The sequence below is a fragment of the Crocuta crocuta genome, unplaced genomic scaffold (genome assembly GCF_008692635.1).
Source record: "Crocuta crocuta isolate KB4526 unplaced genomic scaffold, BGI_CrCroc_1.0 scaffold79, whole genome shotgun sequence".
In the NCBI taxonomy this organism is placed as follows: Eukaryota; Metazoa; Chordata; class Mammalia; order Carnivora; family Hyaenidae; genus Crocuta; species Crocuta crocuta.
Window position 1 is genome coordinate 1,822,985 of NW_027533329.1, and position 22,202 is coordinate 1,845,186.

General features: G+C 32.3%; 1 protein-coding gene across 5 annotated transcripts in view; it reads left to right on the forward strand.

Moving 5' to 3' along the window:
• LRRIQ1 (leucine rich repeats and IQ motif containing 1) overlaps positions 1–22,202 on the forward strand; it is a 203,870-nt gene that overhangs the window by 32,881 nt on the left and 148,787 nt on the right. For all 5 annotated transcript variants that reach the window (XM_077748144.1, XM_077748145.1, XM_077748146.1 and 2 more), the window contains exons 10-12: positions 10,525–10,718; positions 11,239–11,366; positions 16,376–16,449. In XM_077748144.1, coding sequence (XP_077604270.1) covers positions 10,525–10,718; positions 11,239–11,366; positions 16,376–16,449 — 396 coding nt within the window. The remainder of the gene's footprint in view (positions 1–10,524; positions 10,719–11,238; positions 11,367–16,375; positions 16,450–22,202) is intronic.

A 22,202-nucleotide genomic window follows, 5' to 3' on the forward strand; every position in this document is an offset into this window, starting at 1 on the left:
ATGCCCGTAAAAATTATTGAGTACCCACCTCAAACAGGTTATACTATTTACTATATAGAAAGAAATGACAATTTTTGTTTTTATTTAGTAATTCATTCAGAGCTTAAGATAATAAAGCTTTTCCATTAATGACAGTTTTATAAATAGTAAACGTATTTTTTAACAAAAAGATACGGTGAGAAGAGGGTTATTGCTACACATATTTGCAAATCTCTTTAATGTCTAGCTTAACACAAGACAGCTGGATTTCCCTATTCCTTCTGCATTCAATTTGCTACAATATCACACCTCATGTAGCCTCTGGAAAAGTCCACTGTAAGCTCTTGAGCAAATGAGAGTGAAAAAGGCAAATAACATCTTAGAATTATTTTGAGATAGTTTTGACTCCATGGAACCTTTAAAAGCGTCTGTACAGGGAGGTCTATGGACCACACTTTGAGAATCACTGGCGTAGTGTATATATAATGTAACTTTTTCTACCCTCTTACTGACAGTATTTCTGCAAGTTCTATTTTTGGTATGTCTCTTTTATGTAATGTGAAAATGTGTTGCTTTTGTTATTGTTTTCTATACTGCTGCCTGAAAAATTCTAGCTTTGTTTCCAGCCTTCCTTAGTTAGCCTCTAATAACTAGTTACGTTTAATTAATAATTAAGTGCAACTATTGATATATTTGAGTTTAAGTCCCCTATCATATTATTTGATTCTATTTGTTCATCCTGTTCGTTTTTTTCTCTTTGCTTGTCTCCTTTTGTTTTAGTTGAGGTTTTAAATTATTACATTTTTCATTTCTATTAACAGTTACATATTATTTTACTATTCTTTTGGTTTATTATAGATAAAGCATGCCTTCTTGATTTATCAAATCTAAATTTATGTGGTATTTTTTCCAGGCAGTACTAGGGTCTTAGAAAATTGAAACTTTATTTACTCGCTCCCAAATTAATATATTATTGCTGTCATGCATTTTAACTGTATGGGTGTATTTAGAATGACTTAAGACAGTATAATTTTATAATATCAATACCATTTGGATTCACCCACTTTTTAGAAATCTTCCCTTTGTGTGAGAGGTGTGTGTGTGTGTGTGTGTGTGTGTGTGTGTGTGGTGTGTTTAAAGTATTTCTTTTTTTAAAAATTGAGATAAAATTGATATATAACATTGGGGTGCCTGGTTCAGTGTCTGATTCTTGATTTCAGCTCAGGTCCGTCATAATTCCATGGTCCTGGGATGGAGCCCTGAATCAGGATCTGTACTGAGCATGGAGCCTACCTGAAATTCTCTTTCACCTTCCCTCTGCCCCTCTCCCCTACTCACACACACACTCTCTCTCTCTCAAAAAAAAAAAAAAAAACCCACAAAACTGGTATCTGACATTATATTTGTTTCAGATGCACCACATAATTTGATTTTTGTATACACTACAAGTGATTACTACAGCACATCTTGTTACCATACGTCATTATACAATTTGCTCCCTTTACTCAGTTTGCACCCTCCCCGCTCTTTCTCTCTGCAAGCCACTCATCTGTTCCCTGTATATGTGAGTTTTGTTCTGGTTTGTTCAGTTTTTTTTAGATTCCACATATGAGAGAGATAATATAGCATTTGTCTTTTCTGACTTACTCCACTTAGCATTAATGCCCTTGAGATCCATCCATGTTGTCACAAATGACAAGATTTCATTTCAAATTTAATTTAATTTTGTTTACTATTTTATTTACTTATTTATTTATTTTATTGTATATCTATATATCACAATTATTTTATCCATTCACCCATCAGTGGGCACTAGATTGTGTCCATATCTTTGCTATTGTTATGATACTGTAATGAACATGAGGGTGCATATATCTTTTCAACTTAGTGGAGTTTTTTTCTTTAAATAAATACTTGAAATAGAATTGCCAGATCATAAGGTAGTTCTATTTTTAATTTTTTGAGGAACCTCCATAATGTTTTCCATAGTAGCTGCATCAATTTACATTCACACATTTACAGTGTGAGAGGGTTCCCTTCTCTTCACATCCTTGCAACACGTGGTATGTATTGTCTTTTTGGTAATAGCTATTTTAACAGATGTGAGGTGAGATTCCATTGTGATTTAGATTTGCATTTCCCTGATGACTAATGATGTTGAGCATCTTTTCATGTGTCTGTTGGCCATCTGTATGTTGTCATACAGATGTTGGAAAAAATATCTATTCAGATCTTCTGCCCATTTATAATCAGACTTTTTTTTTTTTTTGCTATTGAGTTGTGTGAATTCTTTATAAATTTTGGATATTAGACCCTTATCAGACATGTGATTTGCAAATATTTTATCGCATTCAGCAAGTTGTCTTTTCATTTAGTTCATGGTTTCCTTTGCTGTGCAGAAGCTTTTAGTTTGATACGGTTCCACTTGTTTATTTCGCTTTTGCTGCTTGTGTGTGTGTGTGTGTTTGTGTGTGTGTGTGTGTGAGAGAGAGAGAGAGACAGAGAGACAGAGAGACAGAGATTTAAAATTTCATTGCCAAGACCTCCTATGTCAAAGAGTTTACCACATGTTTTCTTCTAGAAGTTGCATAGTCTTATGGTTTCAGAACTTACATTCAAGTCTTCAATCTATTTTGAGTTAATTCTTGTGCAGGGTATAAGACTGTGGCCAAGCTTTTTTTCATATGTGGCTTCACATGTGGCTGTCTAGATTTCCCAAAACTATTTATGGAAGAGACTGTCCTTACCTCTTTGTATACTCTTGACTCCTTTGTGATAAACTAATTGACTATGTATGTGTGGGTTTATTTCTGGGGTCTCTGTTCTGTTCCCCTAATCTGTGTCTATTTTTATGCCAATACTATAGTGTTTTGATTACTATAGCTTTGACATATAGTTTGAAGTCAAGGAGTGTGATACCTCCAATTTTGTTTTTTCTCAAAAGTGCTATGGCTATTCAAGGTCTTTTGTGGTTCCATACAAATTATAGTAATTCTATAATTTGTCCTATTTCTGTGAAAAATGTCATTGGGATTCTGATAGGAATTATATTGGCTCTGTGGATTGCTTTGGATATGGACACTTTAATAATATTAATTTTTTTCAATCCATGAGCACAGAATGTCTTTTGATTTGTTTGTATCTTCCTCAATTACTTTTATTAGTGTCTTGTATTTTCCAATATACAGGTCTTTCACCTCCTTGGTTAAATTTATTCTTAGTATTTTATTTTATTTTTTGATGCATTTATAAATGGGATTATTTTCTTTATATCTCTTTCATATATTCATTATTAGTATATAGAAATTCCACAGATTTCTACATATTGATTTTGTATCTTGCTACTTTACTCATTATTCAATTATTCTAGCAGTGTTTGGTGGAGTGCTTAGGGTCTTCTGTATATATATAGTACCATGTCTTCTGCATATGGTGATAGTGTTGCTTTCTTTCCAATTTGGATTCCTTTTATTTATTTTCTTGCCTAATTGTCCTGACTTTCCATATTGTTTTTGACCATTAAAAATCACTACTGTGATATTGTTTTGTAATTTACTCCATTCACTTCACAATACAGTGTTAATATTTTTACATGCTATCATTTTTAAAAAATTGTGGTTGAATGGGTCAAGTAAGAGATATTTGAACAGAGATTCTGTCTTTATTATTTTTCTATACCTGTGTGGACACAGCACAGTGCTGATACTAGTAGAACAAGTCTATGATGAATTTTGTATTACAAGTAAAGGCATTTTTGAAAAAAATAGATTTTGATATTTTTAACAGAAATATAAAGAATACAAATGATTTATATGTGTTAATATATAATATTCTATGCTTCTTATTTCAACAAATTAGAAAAAAATTATCATATACTACTATTAGGAAAATAAAACTGTAATAAACATAGCTGACATCTAGATAGAAATCCCAAACTGTTTGAGGATTAACAAATACAAAATGGTAAACAAATGTCCTTTTATATATAGGAGGCATTTATATGAAAGAAAAAAGTAATCAAAATAAGAAATCACTTAAAATGAACCTAGTAACTCTTCAACCAATCATGCCTAATTTTTTAGTATAGTAATTATACTAATTTTTTAGTATAATTAGGGTAAAGTTTAATTTAAAAATGTTTAGGTAGTTAATTAAGTAAAGTTTAATTAAATGGTAGAAAAAGTTTAATAATATCTATGATTATTATAGTATACTTAAAAAGATGAATTCTAGGCATATATTTTATATTAATTTTAAAGAAAGTTAACGTTTTAGTGCTGCTTTTGAGATAATGCAAACATAACTTTAACTGCTACTGAAGTGGAGTACCCATTTGAGTTTTTAAAAAGTACCATGACTTGTAAAGTAAAGCAATTGTTGAAATATATTAATGTATATAAAATAACCTTATGATGAACAAGAAAAACGTCATCCTTGCACGAATTACTGGTTGGGAACACGTTTTCAGCCAGTTTTTCTACAAAGAGTTTACGAAGATAGAACACATTTAAAAACTCACAGAAGCATTGTTAAACAACAGAGCAGGAAAATATATGAACATGTGTTGTCTTCAAAATTTTAGAGTGGCTTCCTCATGCTAAAGATGATAAAATTATTGGGGCACCTGAGTCAGTTAGGCATCAGACTTAGGCTCAGGTAACGATCTCACAGTTTGTGAGTTTGAACCCCACATCGAGCTCTGTGCTGACAGTGCGGATTCTGGAGCCTGCTTCAGATTCTTTGTCTTTGTCCCTCTCTGCCCCTCCCTTGTTTACACTCTAGCTCTCTCTCAAAAACAAATGAACATTAAAAAAATAAATAAAACCTTTAAAAAGAAGAGGATAAAATTATCTCATTTACACCTCCATCTCTCCCTTCCAGTTTTGCCAGTTATAATAGGTTTTTTTGTTGTTTAGTAAAATATTAAAACATGCTTTCAATTAATCTATTTTAGACAATATTAACTCTAAGAAAATGAAATAAATTAAGAATATTTATACTTTTTTGAAACTTCTTTTCCTCTCACAATTTATATTACTCACATCAGGATTTATGATTCTATGTATATATCCTTTTGCAGCATTAGATCTGTATGACAGTGGGTCAATACCAGCTCCTTTTACAACTACTCCTTTCATCATTTGCTTATCTGGATTATCCAGTTCATTATCTCTTTTTAAATTTTATTTTTTAAAGAAAGATGCATCCTAAAATCCCTGAATTCTTTCACGTTTGAGACTGTCTGCTGCCTTCATTCTTGAATGAGAATAAAGCTGTGCTTTACTCATACTTTAGGGGCACCTAGATGACTCAGTTAGTTAAATGTCAGAATTCAGCACAAGTCATGATTTCAAGTTTTGTGGGTTCGAGCTCCACATTGGGCTGTGTTGTCAACTCAGAGCCTGGAGCCTGCTTCGGACTCTGTCTCTCTCTGTCTCTCTCTTTCCCTCCTCTGCTCATGCTCTTGGATTCTCTCTCAAAATAAATAAATAAACATGAAAGAAAAATAAACTCTTACTTTATTATGAAATTAACACTTTCACTTGATGCTGCGTGACATTGCTCGACTGCATACATGATATTTGTGTTGTTATTGCAAGTTACAGGCCAACTTGATTTTCTCCCCTCCTAACTAATTTCTGCGTAGATACCTAACATTTTCCTTGTTCTTGATTCGTAACTTAACCAGAAACATCTTATAGTCAAGAAATCCACATAAATTTGTTTGGAATGCAATGTCCCTTTCAAACTACAGATTCAGTTATTACATTGTTTCTGGAAAATTTTATTTATTTATTTATTAATAAATTTTTTAATGTTTATTTTTGAGAGAGAGCGAGAGAGCACACGTGAGTGAGTGGGAGAGGGGCAGAGAGAGAGAGGGAGGGAGACACAGAATCCAAAACAGGCTCCAGGCTCTGAGCCGGCATCACAGAGCCCAGTGCGGGCCTGAACTCGGGAACTGCGAGATCATGACCTGAGCTGAAGTCAAATACTTAACCAACTGAGCCACCCAGGTGCCCTTGGTTTTTATATATTTGAAAACGTTTTTGTCTTGGTTCTATTTTTTGAATCGCGGATGATTCATATGTTGGTTGAGTTTATCTGTCTTTCATGTCTATTATTATTTAATTAATTTAACCTATGTCTTTATTTTCAGCTTCTTCATATTTTATTCTCCATGTGATGATCTCTTTTTTTGGTGGGCAATTTAAGCTTTAGTTCTGTATTCTATGGAATGTTGTTTCTAAAGTATTTATTAGTTCTGTCATGGTGTTATTTTGGTCTACTTGTTTACCCATCTGTTGTTTTAATATCTTTGAATTCTTGTTACATTAAATTTCTTTAAATGTTTTTCTATAGCCCAGAGCATTTTCAACATATTTTCTTCTTTCTCACATTTTCTTCAGAGTGCAATCCTTACTGTATGAGTTATATATTGTTGTGAAGGGAAGTACCCTAAAAAAGCAATTTAAGGGGCAACTGGGTGGCTCAGTCAGTTAAGTGTCTGACTTCACCTCAGGTCATGATCTCATGGCTAGTGAGTTTGAGCCCCATGTCAGGCTCTGTGCTGACAGCTCAGAGCCTGGAGCCTGCTTCAGATTCTGTGTCTCCTTCCCTCTCTGCCCGTCTCCACCTTGTGCTCTCTCTGTCTCTCAAAAATAAATAAAGATAAACCACAAACACGGATTACCTCATATTTTCTGTGAATTAGGAATCTGTGAGTGGCTTAATGGGGTAGTTCTGTCTCAGAATCTCTCAAAAGGTTGCTGTCAAATTGTCAACCAGGACTGCTGTCATCTCAAGGCTCAGTGAAGCTGAAAGATCTTCCGAGATCATGCACTTGTTTGTTTGCATGCCTCAGTCTCACATATAGTTTTTTAATGATTTTTTTTTTCCTCATTAAACTAAGTTTTAGGTTATAACACACACACACACACACACACACACACACACACACATTTCAAATACACATCCTCCCTCACAGTTATATTTAAGTCAGTGCTGTAGAGCTCTTACCCAGTCTCCATCTACTATTTCACTGCATTTCCTTTAAAACTTTTATCTTAAAGTTGAAGAGGTATGCCCTCTTATCTATGTACAGAGTTCCCCTATTTGGCTATATAGCACACCCTTTTAATGGATAGCAGATCAAGTTTTACTTCAGTTAAACACTCATTGTTGGTAGCAGTGGTAGTCAGGATTAAATACAAAATAACACTTCTATCCAATACTTGCTCTGATTTTTTCTCCGAAGAGATTGTTTTTAAATCTACTATGCAAGAAGTGCATTCTCATTTAAATTTTTTAAATAGAGAATTATATAATTAAGCAATAAAACATTCTCTGTTTAACCCTTCTCTTTCTTATTTTGTAAAAGTAACCACTGTTCATAATTGTTTATGAATCAATTAAGATCTTGTCCTTTGCAATACAATTATAGATGTGTAGATTTAGATTCAGATATACTCACTCAAATGGCTAAAAGCCTACGTATACAAATTAGGTTTTACATACAGTAATAGATCATGGACATCCTTCTATTGCAGACTACTTCATTTTGAAGATTATGTGTATTCATTTTTAGATACTCCATAATTTATTTAACTATTCCCTTACTGATAGACATTTAACTTATCTCCATTTCTTTGTTTTAAATACTATGGAAAGGAGTCTCTCTACATTTTACTTTATAGTTGTGTGTGTATTACTATGTCATGGATTCCTAGAAATAGAAATGCTCTGTCAAATATCCCTCAACATTTGAGGCTTGAAATCATGGTAATTCCATCAGATTGGAATCTCAAAAAGACTGTTGAATGTACTCATTATACCTTCTCTGTATATTGTCTGAAAATCATGGTGTCTTAATGTTTGATATTAGTTGACAGGCATTACTTAATTCTTCCTAGCCTAACACATCACACACCGATACTGCTTTTTACATATATAGACAGCCCTAAGGTGAAAGTACGTGTGGCATGTTTGAGAAACAGCAATGAGGTTAACATGCTAGAATGAACCAAGAGAACAGGATAGTAGTAGAAGATGAATTTAAAGATAGGGTTTGGGGGGCCATTTTAAGGACTTTAGAGGACCTTCTCTCCATAATCAAATATCAAAAAGTAGCCTATACTCCTTGCCCCCGTTTCTACTGCACTGTGGCTTCCATCTTGATTATTCTATTGTTGCCTCTAACAAAAGTCTTCAGCTACTTCATGACTGCCAAGACAGTGGCCTCTTCATACATCTTTGCACACTGTTGGCCATATATAATTTGATGTAAATAAAAATGCCTTTCATTATTGTAAAATAAATATTATTTTATTTTTTAGTTTTACTAACCACTGTCATCATCACAGAATTCTGTTTGCTTTTTCCTCTTGTTCTTTCCAAGTTATTCTGCTTCTTTATCTGCTATTTCCTATTTCTTTTCAGCTTCTTCTGCCAAATCCTTTAGCTTTACTCAGTGTATGACTAATGTTTCATTCTTGGTTCTCTTCTTGGGTGACCTTTGAAAAGTTTTAGAAATGCATTCCCAACTCTAATTAATTTAATGGAAGATTCTATTTCTGAATAGCTCTGAAGAGCTTAAGACCAATGTGCATGGCTTTTATAAATATTAAGCTTATGGAAGTAGAATGCTTAACATGTGTAAATGTTTGATAAAGGACATTTTATTTTACACAACTACTGATTTTTATTAGTATTTCTTTCTGCCTTGAATGCCTTTAAACCGCTTCAGTGGGTTAACTGATGTTCATTAGAAGTGATCATAAGACATACTCAATTCCAAAGTATTTTCTATTTCAGCAGACGTTAAATTACATTTTAACAAATATACATTTATAATAATATGTAATATAATATTTCTAATACCTTAGAATTGATCATTATAATGGGTCTGTTATTTACACTTAGTTATTTCTTATAGGGCAGAACAATTCACTCATTGAACAACATCAGATGACAAGTTTTCTAAGTTATGCTTGTTTTTTTACATTACAAGAAAATACCAGTACACATAATTCTAGATAAGAACTTAAAAATGTGAGATTACTGCCTAAGTTTAAATTTCAGTCTCTCTCTTTTACAGGTCTTCTATGCATTCTCCTGCTTTTCTTAGATACTGTAAAATTTATTTATCATTATAAGAAAATTTACTCTTTAGTATAAAAATATATTCCTTTGCATAAGAAATAATCATCCACAACCTTCAATTATTTTGACTCAAACTATTAGAAGTATACTGAAATTTTGAAATATTTTTTTCTTAAAAATATATCTCTATGAAATATTTGTACAATACACCTATAATTCTGAATATTATATATTACATAAGTTTTTAAAATATGCAGAATGAAGCTTTCTCGTGATATCTTGGTAATGTTAATTGATTTCTCCATTTTGATATAAGCAGACTGTCTGCCTTTCTTTCTGTAAATTACAAGGTATAATCAGAAGAACAAGTCTTGAGTTAGTGCTTTAAATTTCTCCAGGATAAATTTATCACATAAATTCCAGATATTATTTTTATACATTATGATGTTTCTTTCAAGATTACTGGCAGTTTATTATCAACTTTTTTTGGTTGAAAACTCATGTCTATTCCAATAATTAGTTGAAAAAAATATTTTGGGGTTTAACAAGAAAATCACAATGAAGCTTGATTTTCCAAAGTTTAACCTCAATGACTTTCATATGTATAATAGTCATGGAAGACATTCTGCTTAGCCATACTTACTTTAGACTATAAACCATATTTCCTGTTTCTAGAACTGCCTATTTCATATAATCGGGTGATGCATGGAGAGATCATATATAGTCCAATATTCAATCTAAATAGCATTTTCTAGATTTTTAATATCCTCCATGAAACTTACAGACTTCCTCAGCATTTCTTTCCAATGCTAATTCTTGATGACTTACTTGAACAACGTTTTCAGTTTTTTTTTTCCTTATGAGCACTGAGCTATATAGTCTAAGGCTCCTCTGGTGTTTTCCATATAGTATCATATTAGTTTTAGCTCTGTCTGGGTTAAAAGAGGGACACTTATGGCAGTCTTGAAACACGTGAAGAATGTCCTAATATTTCATTGTTGTTAATATGGGTGGACCTACATCATTTGGGAATCTATAATGTCTCAATGGTAGGAAAATGGCATGTAGGGATTCAAACTTTAAAGACCCTGAAACTGAGTTAAATGTTGTATTTGAAAAAAAAAAAGTCCTTTTATCTCTCCCTTGGTCTAGTGTCATTTGAAAATAAAATTTTCAGTGCCCAATGTATACTTTTTAGTATTTTGTTGAATTTTCAATTTGTGTATAACAATGTCATTCAAAAATATATCTCCTGAGCACAAGTTTAAAAAATAATACATTTTACACTTACACATTTTTTATAGGAATATGGGCTAAGTCTTTACTTGTTCCTAGAAATATTAGGAAATACAAAGATGCAAGTATTTAGAAAAATATGGGAGCTCTTCTTTCGATTCTGGAAGAATGTATGATGCAAGTGTTCTTGGAAATTTTTTCTTCCAGGTGGTTTAGAATCTTTGAGAAATCTTCAGCAACTAATTGTGGACCACAATCAGTTAATTAGCACCAAAGGCCTTTGTGATACTCCTACCATTATATACCTGGATTGCTCACATAATCATCTAACTAAAGTTGAAGGTATTGAAAACTGTGGATTACTCCAAATACTGAAGTTACAGGGAAATTATCTAAGTGAGGTAATTGCTTTGAGTTATTGGTGTCTATGATTAATGCAACATTTTTCTTTTAATAGAAATATCAACTGTATATTTGAAAGCAATTTTGATTAATTTTCCTTAAGTTTTTGCCTATTATCGGTGTGTGATTTCCAGTTTACTTAAAACTGTTACATACTTCTATTTTAAAAAAATTCAACATAGTTAGAATATTTTATAAAGAAATCTAATTTAACATGTAAGTTTTTCAGAACGCTAAAATAAATGATAACTTTTCAGTTAAAATATAACAATATATGAGTGGGGTCAATTTATCAGGAAATTCTAATGAAAATTTATCAGGAAGTAACTTCTATAAAAAATCAAATTCTAATTGTAAAGTTAATTCCTATAAATTTAGTTTATCCAAAAATTCTCATAACATTATACTCTGAGTTTAACAGAATATTTCTGTTGTTTTAGTAGGTTTTATGTTTTTAAATTTTGTTGAATGATAAAATATTTTTCTTAATATTAGCTAATGACCCAAATTTAAATATAGCTTCCATCTTTGGAGAATCATGTTCTACTAAGAGAACTGCACTTGGATGATAATAGCATTTCAACTGTGGAAGCACTTTCTTCGTATTGGTTGCCTTTACTACAAAACCTGACTATCTCTCAAAACAGGTAAAAACAAACTGCTTAAGCTCTAAATGCATTGAATGATTTAAGTAAATGCTTGATCTTCATAACAAATAGAAAAGTTGTTAGTTTTTTTTCCAGCAATTTAGTGAAAGTGCATCACAATAAATTAATATATATGTTAGAAATATAAACTTATGGATTTGAAAAAGTAGTGTATTGACATACCCTTGAATTTTAGTAGAATTTTAATTGTCACTTATCCTACTCATTTTATTTCTTCTCAAAGACCTACTTGTAGAAATCTCCCAGAGCAGGTTTGTTTATATTTGTAAAGAATATAGTCCTTGGAAAATGCAGGAGGTAGTTAATTTAATTCAGAAGGATGTCTCATTCTCTCAAGTGGTACTTATTAAGTCCTGGAAGAATGATTTTTAATCTGCTCTCAACTTGCATGTCTTTTTGTAACTGTTAAGATTGATTTAAATTCGATTTCCCTAAGGATATAAAGTAACACTTAAAAAAATACCTTAACATTAAATCGAGATGGGTACCTGACACAGAAGATCCATTTGAAACCACCAAACATCTGGATCTTTGCAGAGAAAAACTGTCTAAAACCAAAACAGGAGTACAATTATGTATGTCTCCCTCTGCTTAATATTTCACTGAGGCCTATCCACTCTAATATGATTAATTTGTTCATCAAAGTCACATGGAGTAAGGGACAGAAACCACCTTTAACAAGAAATTGCTTTTTTGAGTTAACACAAGTCTTGAAGAACAAGCGAACAAGTACCGCCTGATTCTAATACATATATATATATTTCTCCTAAACAAATTGTAAAATTTTCTCACATTTTCTGCCACAAAAGTGCTCATCCTTTGAGCATGTATGTCCCAAATGATTTAACTTCCATCTATTAAACTATTCCACTGTTTGGTAAAGCAAAAACTGAATCTGTATTCAAAAATATCCTCAAATTATTTTAATCAGATCTAATATATGAAAGTTGATTTGGTTATAAAAGGGCATTTATGGTAGAGCCAGCTCTATCAGATAACACTGTTTAAATAATGTGGGCCATCCACAAACTCATTGGATCTTTTCACAATATTTTGAAGTTAAGAAACACAATTTCAATAGAAATGCTCACCTGTGCTTTGGGCATATGCAGTAAATCACTCAATAATTGACATACCTCACACGTCTTATAGAAGTGGATCTTAAACCACATAAATGAGCAAAATAATATTTAATGAGATTAAAACATACTCAAATATAATGGATGAATGAAATGGATCTTAAACCACATCAATGAGCAAAATAATATTTAATGAGATTAAAACATATTCAAATATAATCAAACATTCAAAATATAATCAATTACATTTTTTGAGAAATAATGTCTTTAATTTCATTGGACAATTTAGATTATCAAAGAAATATTCAGATAGACTTTTGACCAATCAACCTGGTATGACTAGGAATTATATAAACTTGATCACTAGACATTTTTTAGAATTGATAATAATAATTGGGATACTTAATCCAAATAATCCTTTTTGATAAGTTTGTTTGCTTAGCCTTATAACATTTGGCAGTGTTGTTTGCTATTTTGGGGACACAGAACTAAGTAATCTATGTTTTTAGCATATAAAAACTCTTAACAATAAAAGAACTTAATCTTTTGAACTTAACTGTATATAAAAACAAGTAAATTTATTATATAAATGTGTTCTTTTGAATTTTTAATAATACTGTCACATATTTGAATATATTCTTTGTGACTCTTTCAAAGTTCTTTGCACATTTAATCTAGCATTTCTGAAAGGACCAAAGAAAAAGACCTAAAGACATCAGGAAAATGTGACTGATAGATAGAAATGGACAAGGAGAATAATAACTATTTCCTGAAATCATAGTGTAAAATTAATCTTCAACCTTAGGATTTTTCACAATAAGCTAATACCATTAACAATAGGAATTACCCATCTTACATTAAGCTTTTACATGTGCATTGACTTTTTCTGAACTCTATCAGGCTTGGTAAAACTCAGTAACAGCAGATGTGGGTTTGAATTCTGAATCTACAACTTACCTGTCAGTTGACCTTGAGCAATTCTCTTTTTACTACCTGAGCCTGAGGGTTTTTTTACATATAAAATGGGTAGTAATACCTACCTTACCTATTTCATGGGATTCTAATGATGAACCAAAAGGAACATGTATATCAATACATTTTGCAAGCCTGAAAAGAGTTTTATAAATGTGATATTTGGATTTGTGATTGGTATATCTTTTAAATTGCATATATTTTTCTTTTAATTTTTGATATTTTCACCACAAGGAAGAAATTATGTGTCCATATGCTTTTTTTCCCCAACAAATGAAATACAATAAGGAATGATATTTAGTACATATTGTTTGAAATACATGTTTCATCTTGACTTCTGTTTTAAATTTTCATTAGAACATATGACTGTTTTAAGTTTGACTCAGCGGAGTCCTAACTGGAAGACTCGCGGCTTCATAAGTCTTTCTACTTCCAGTGTGACTCTAAGTAGGAGCAGAAAGTGGAAACTATTACCCATTGGCTGCTCATTGTACAAATCTTTTGCTTTTTGTCGTCTTTGAAATTTATATCTTTTTTATGCCCAGGGCTAATGTGACAAGGTCAAATGGTATTAGGTTTTCACTAATGTCCTTTGTCTTTCTGGTTTGAATTTTCTTGGAAAAAATATACACAGAATGTCAGTAAAAGGAAAAGTTCTAGAGGTTTAAAAAAAGAATTCCACTATTAGGTTTCTATCATCCTAATGAATAGTCATAAAGGTGAATGAATAATCAGTTTTCTTGATTAAAGATTTTTAAAAAGAAAAAGAACATGATTCTAAAAGTATGATTATCAGAAACAATAAAGTTTTAATATAAAAATAGTAGGTTAAGAAAAATATTTCTTTACTTGCATTGATTTTTGAAAAGAGAATTTAATTTTAATTCTAAGACTTTATTGGTTATTTTACTAGATGTCTACATATAAACTATTTGTTACCTACACTTTGCCATATAACTTACTGGTTAAAAACATGAAATAGTCTGAAAAAAAGAAGAAAACTCATTATCTGTTAATCTTTTAAAACACTTTTAGTAGAAGAACAAAGATTTAGTATTAGAAATTTATTAAAGGTATAAAACAAGAATTTTATTGTTGATAAATACATTTATCAGAAGTATATTGAATAACTTAAATTTCTTACTTATAATAATGATCCAAAACATGCCTGAGAAGGAAAGCCAGGACTTAAATCCACTAATTATGTATCAACAAAGTTTTAGGTTGTTTTCCCTCCCTTCCTCCCTCCCTTCCTCCCTTCCTTCCTTCCTTCCTTCCTTCCTTTCTTCCTTCTTTCCTTTTCAGTATGCATGTGACATTTCAGTAAATTTTACTATTTAGGAATATATGTGTAAATAATGAAGTATATATATAAATGTAACGGTCAACAATTTATCAGTCTTTCTTTTATTATCTTGGATTTTTTTTCCTCCTGGAAATTGCATTTAAGAAGCGGTGGTGTGTAGGCTTAATATAAATAGTAATATTGTATTTAGGTTTAGCTACAGTCAGAACTTTTTCCAATCTCATTATTTAGTCTGTTTTTTCATCAGTAGTATCCTCTGTCTCTCTGCTAATGCAGAACAGGATACTACAAGAAAAGAGTCAAGATCAGTACAAGGGTGAGTTTTGTGACAGATCCCATGAGGCTTCTAGTCACAGTATTATTCTATAAGATTTTGACCTTAGAATAATAGGTATTTTTTTCATGACAAGGAGATAGTAGAAATAAAGATGTAAAAATGTCTTCCAGGACAACTGGAAGGACAGTATAAATAAACAAGAAAAGGAAAGAAGTGGAAATTAATGCATACATTTTTTTCTTTTGTAGCAGAAATATTCTGTTATTTGAGGCATAATTTTGAACTGTTACAGAGTTCCGACATTTATGGGGAGAGTTGGTTCCAGAGACTTGTGTTGTAATGAAAATATATTTCAAGCAAAGGAATTTTTCCTGTTGTTGTTTAAAGATTTCGAAGAGCTGGCTTAATTTTTATTTCCAAATAGCTATGGTAATGTGGTATTGTGTTACAGACTGAAGTGTAGACTTGTCTTAGCTGGAAATGCAAATCAAACTAAATTAATTTTCCCTTCATGGCTTTTGTTTCCAGTGATGTGAATATTTTGAGTATCACTTATGTTCCTGGCTTGAATTTGGGTTCTTACTGACAATTATATCTTAGAAATGATAGAAACTTTTAGATATAGGAGGAAAATTCATTATTGCTAGAATTTGAATATGCATGCCTTAATAATGATTATTAATTTTAAATGTTTGCATATTTCTGCCGAATTTAAGTTCATTCTATCTATATAAAACATGTTCTATTATTATGTTGCTCAGATGCATACTTGTAATTTAGAAATAACCTTAGTATAACTTTGGATAATTGCAGTACTTATACTTTCAATCTGTAAAAAAACTTATTAAAAACAAACCTAGTAACTTTAATCTGTTATGCCATTGAAAAGTGAAAAACATTTTTTGTATTTTTAACCTTTTCATGGTTTAAGTTATGTGTTTGAGCCAGGACAAAATATATAGATGATATAAGCTCTCCATAAATTTGGCCTTACACAAAAACAAAACCAAAGCAATAATAAAAAGTCAACTTAATTTTATTTAAATAACATGTACACATTAAAATCCATGATTTTTTTAATTGAAATTGATAATACATGGTATTTTCTCTTTAGAAATAAACATAAATGTTCTATTATAGAATAAATACCTGGAACTTCATAATTACTACATTTTTAATTAGTACTCTTAGTTATAATTATATTTTATATTGCAAATATATAATGATATATACAGTCATATACAATTGCATATCATCACATAACTGTGTTATATAAATACATTGTTATATGATTATGCCATGATAAGAACATTCCAATTTAAAACTTTTACGAATTCTACTTCTTTCTTTTCAGCTTGACAAAAATCATACCACTTTTTCATTTTGTGTCTTTGGAAAAACTAGATGTCAGCAACAATTGTCTTTCTGGTAAGCTTAGAACAATATATAATTTTTAAAAAGTGTGTAATAAGCTTCTGAGTTTATTTTCTAAATGTGATAAGGAGTGGTTTTGGATAGATGTGTTAATGGTATTTGCAAATAACATATCTAATACAATAAGTGTAGAAGAGGAAAAATTTCTCCTGACTCTTAGGATTTTATGGTAGGCCTAAGAATTAAACTGACTCAAGACAGATTTGGAAGCAAAGGATACAACTTGTAATAATTTTTTCCCCATGGGTTTGGTTGTAGGCATTTCTCTTGGCCTCTTTCTATCCATTTGATAAGAATGTCTCTTTTAGGGGCACCCGGGTGGTTCATTTGGTTAACTGTCTGGCTTTGGCTCAGGTCATGATCTCACGTTTCATGGGTTTGAGCCCCGCATTGGACTCTGTGCTGACCATGTGGAGCCTGTTTGGGATTCTCTCTCTCACCCTCTCCCTCTCTGTCCCTCCCTGATTCATGCTTTTTCTGTCTCTCAAAATGAAAAAACATAAAAAATGTCTCTTTTGGTATAGGGAGGATGTCTTTCACATAGAAATTTCATATCTTGCTTGTAAGAAAATGAAGGAAGGCCACAGTGTCCTTGCATCTGAGGTATTTTAAACCCCTTTAACTCAAAATAGTCAGTATGCTAGAATGATATATTTGTATGGTAATTTCCGGATTCCTTCAAAGGCACAGTGAAATCATTCAATTAAATTTCCTTCCACTTTCAAAATCATAACTCCTGTTTCTCAGGATGCTGAGAATGCTGAGAACAAACTGAGGGTTGATGGGGGTGGGGCAGAGGGGAAGGGAGGTGATGGGCATGGAGGAGGGCACTTGTTGGGATGAGCACTGGGTGTTATATGGAAACCAACTTGACAATAAACTACTTAAAAAAATCATAACTCCTATATCTTTCTGATAGAGCCGGACAAATATCACAATTGTATCTTTACTTGAAATTCATATATCTTTTACCTGTGAAAAATATAGCCTAATGAAAAGAGTAAACAAATTTGTCTAACTTGTTGGCTTCTAACATTTATAAAGTAAACACACATTAAAAGCCTATTAAATTAAAGAATGATCAACTGATTTAGTTGAGTAATACCTCCCCGAATTTCCCCATCCTCATTCCCCTCATGGAGACAACCATAGTTCTAAATTTGTCACCATAGGTTAACTTGACTCTTCTATATCTTTATATTAATGTCCTCAAACAGTGTGTTCTGTTTTGCCTCCAGCTTTCTTTACTTAACATTTACGTGACATTCTGCCATATCAGTTGTCTGTTTGTTCTTTTTTTTTTTCTCCTTTAGCTGAAGTGCAGTCTATTGTATGAATGTATCATACTTTGTCCATTTTCCTGTTGATTGATATTTTAATAATTTGTGGTTTGGGGCTACAATGATTCTTACAGAATTTTCTGTAGACATATGTTTTCACTTCTGTGGGATAAGTATATCAGAGTGTAACTGCTGGGTAATAGGGTGTGTGTATGCTTCTCTTTAGAAGAAACTGAAAAAATTGTTTGCCAAAGTAGTTGTAACATTTTACACCAGCAATGTACTGGGGTTCCAAGTGCTTCATTCTGAAGGATCTTTAATATTTCATTGTGTTATCGCATTATGGTTTTAGTTTACATTTCTGTGATGAATAATGATGTTAAGCCTTTTTTTCATTCATTTATTTATTGATGATTTTTATATATTCTTTTGTGTCTATTCAAATGTCTTCACATTTTAAAAATTTGCTTACTTGCCTTTTTCTTATGTATAATCTTTTTATATATTCTGGATATAATTCTTTGTTGGATATATATTTTGTAATATTTTCTCCTGGTCTTTTAACTATGAATTTTTAATAATGGTATTTTCAGATGAGCAAAATTTTAAATTTTTATGAAATTTAATTTGTTATTTTTAATAGTTACAAATTTAATTTGTCCTTGTAATATTTTTTGGTCTTCAGTTTGAGAGGATGATTTTATATACTTTCTTGCTTTCTTACAGAAATTTTGACTTTTAGTTTTTACCTTTAGGTCTATGATCCATATAAAATTATTTTTTATGAATGGTATGAAGTAGAGGATGAATTTAGTTTTTAATATAGGTATCCAGTTGTCCCAGCAACATTTGTTAAATAATTTTTTTCATCATTGATTACTTTTGTGTCTGTCAAAAAATTTGATTTACCTTTGACTATCTTTGAATTGAGTTTCTATAAACTGCTTTTCTCTACTAACTGATCTAATGATAAATGATGTTTTCGTATTTCCTTTTGTATTGAATGATTTTTATCAGGTATTTTATTTAATTAAAAATGTTAGAAAAGCAACATGTGGATCTAGATGCTAAAGGTTCAAAAAGCAATTGAGGAAAAGTTTCCTTAGCCATGCTTCCCCAGCAGCAGCCAAAGTTTTACTATGGTCAGTGTCCAATAAAGGTATTCTGTGCATATACAAGCAGATGAAGTGTGGAATCTTCTCTGACTGTGGCTTCTACCTCACCCCCCTCTCCTTCCTATCATGAAGGTGCAGACACTGTGGCCTCCAGATGTTCTTCACAGATCAGGCTGCTGGGCCCCAAAGGCTTCTTTTCTTAAGGCCTTTGCTTTTCTCTTTTGACCAAATTAGCTTCCACAAGGCAACGGTCTACTCAGGTGTTGGAGGTGGTATTTTTGAAAATGGGAAACTTAATATATTAGAAAAGAAAAACAGCCATATTACCAAGGACAACTTCAGCTCTGTTAGCCAACCACTGGGAAAACTTTGAAATGACTAAAACAATAAATCGTTCAAACAGATCTGTACAGTTATACAGATAGCACAGTTCCAGAGAGTACGGATAGATACTTTGAGAACCATGTCAAAGGAAACAGAACTTTTAGTTCAAAGGTTCTCTGGTTGAAGAATATATGGTAATTCTTAATAACTGGGACATACAATGTTAACGAGAACTTTTCTTACAAATTCTGATCCTGGAGACTCATGTTTCTCTAAGTAATTCCATTTGGTACTAAAATGTTTTCCTTTGCTTTTGGAGGTTAACAGGAATTTGCATGATAAACGTATATCTTGCAAAGGATTGGGTGGGTTTTTTTTTTTCAATTTATTTAAACAAACAGAAAAGAATTCATCCTTTTCTTCCACTACCCCCCGGGTCTGAGCTTGTTTTTTGTTTGTTTTTTATTTTTGTTTTTGTTTCGATTCCACACATGAGAGAGATCATATGGCACTTGTCTTTTTCTAACTTATTCCATTTAACTTAATGCCCTTGAGATCCATCCATGTTGTCACAAATAAGAAAATTACATTCTTTTTTATGGCTGGATAATATTCCATTGTATATCCATATACCACAATTATTTTGTCCATTCATACATTCATTAATGGACACATAGGTTGGGTCCATATCTTTACTATCATAAATAATGTAATGAACATAGGGGTGCATGTATCTTTTCAAATTAGTGGGTTACTTTTTCTTTAAATAAATATCCTGAGGTAGAATTGCTAGACCATAATATCTATTTTTAATTTTTTGAGGAATCTTTATACTATTTTCTATAGTAGCTGCACCTATTTACATTCACACATGTAGAGTGTGAGAGGGTTCCCTTTTTCCACATCCTTGCAATACTTGTTATTTCTTGTCTTTTTGGTAATAGCTATTTTAACAGATGTGAGGTGAGATCCCATTGTGATTTGGATTTGGATATCCAAGATGATTAATGATGTAGAGCATCTTTTCATGTGTTTGTTGGCCATCTTTTTGCCATCTTTGAAAAAAAAATGTCCATTCGGAACATCTGCCCATTTTTTAAACAGAATGGGGATTTTTTTGCTACTGAATTGTATGAGTTCTGTGTAAATTTTGGATATTAGATAATTATCAGACATGTAATTTGCAAATAGTTTATCCCATTCAGTGGGTTACCTTTTCATTTTGACTAGGTTTCCTTTGCTGTGCAGAAGCTTTTACTTTGATATGGTATGTTGTAAGACAGTGATCAAGTTAATTTTTTGTATAGGACTGTCCAGTTTTCCAAACATCATTTATTGAAGAGACTGTCCTTTCCCCATCCCCAGTGTATGTTCTTGGCTCCTTTGTAATAAGTTAATTAAACATATATGGGTAGGTTTATTTCTGGCGTCTCTCTTCTACTGATCTCTATGTCTGTTTTTATTCCAGTACATATGTTTTAGTTGCTCTAGGTTTGTAAAATAGTTTGAAATAAAGGAGCATGATGCCTCCAACTTCATTCTTTGTCAAGATTGCTTTGGGTGGGGGAGACACCTATGTGGCTCAGTCAGTTAAGTGTCTGACTCCTGATATCAGCTCAGGTCATGAGCCCACAGTCATGGGATGGAGCCTTGTGTTGGGCTCCATGTTGAATGTGGAGCCTACTTGGGTATCTCTCTTTTCTTCTCTTTCTGGCCCTCCACCCCCCTTCATTTGTACTCTCTCTCAAAATAAATAAATAAACTTTTTAAAAAAAGATTGTTGGGGCACCTGCATGTCTCAGTTGGTTAAGTGTTGGACTCTTGAGGGGCGCCTGGGTGGCTCAGTCGGTTAAGCATCTGACTTCGGCTGGGGCCATGATCTTGCAGTTCGTGGGTTCAAGCCCCACTTTGGGCTCTGTGCTGGTAGCCAGATCAGAGCCTGGAGCCTATTTTGGATTCTGTGTCTCCCTCTCTCTCTGACCCTCCCCTGCTCATGCTGTCTCTTTCTCTCTCTCTCTCTCTCTGTCTCAGAAATAAATAAAACATTAAAAAAATGTGTTGGACTCTTGATCTCGGCTCATGTCATGATGATCTCATGACTCACGACATCTGTGCTGACAGCGCAGAGCCTGCTTGGGATTCTCTCTCTCCCTCTCTCTGCCTGCCCCCTTCTCTATCTCTCTGTCTCAAAATAATTAAATAATATTTTTAAAAAAGATTATTTTGGGTATTATGGTCTTTTGTGGTTCAATATAAATTTTAGGATTTTTTTTATGTCTTTGAAAAAATGCCATTGGGATTTTGATAGGGATTGCATTGCATCTGTGTATTGCTTTGGGTGTTATGGGCATTTTAACAGTATTCATTCTTCCAACCTATTGCATGTCATATCTTTCTTTTTATTGGTCTTCCTGATTCCTTCATTAGTGTCTTATAGTTTTCAATATATAGGTCTTTCACCCGTTTGGTTAATTTATTCTTAATTATTTTTTCTTTTTGATGCAATTATAAATGGGATTTCTTTTCTTTTTCTGATGCCCTATTATTATTGTATAGAAACCCAATAGATCTTTGTGTATTGATTGTTCATCCTGCAACTTTAATGAATTTATCAGTTCTAACAGTTTTTTTGATCAAGTCTTAATGGCTTTCTATATATATAATGCCATCTCCAAATAGTTACAGTTTTACTTCTTCCTTTCCAATTTGGAGGCCTTTTAGTTTATTTTCTTGCATAGTTCCTCTAGCTGGGACTTCCAAAACTGTGTAGAATAAAGTTGTGAGTTTGGGCATCTGTGTCTTATTCCTCATCGTAGAGGAAAAGCTTCACCTTTTCACCATTAAGAATGATGTTAGCTATGGGGGTGGGGCGCCTGGGTGGCTTAGTCGGTTAAGCGCCCGACGTTCGCTTAGGTCATGATCTCGCGGTTCGTGGGTTCGAGCCCCGCGTCGGTCTCTGTGCTGACTGCCAGCTCAGAGCCTGGAGCCTGTTTCAGAGTCTGTCACTCCCTCTCTCTCTGACCCTCCC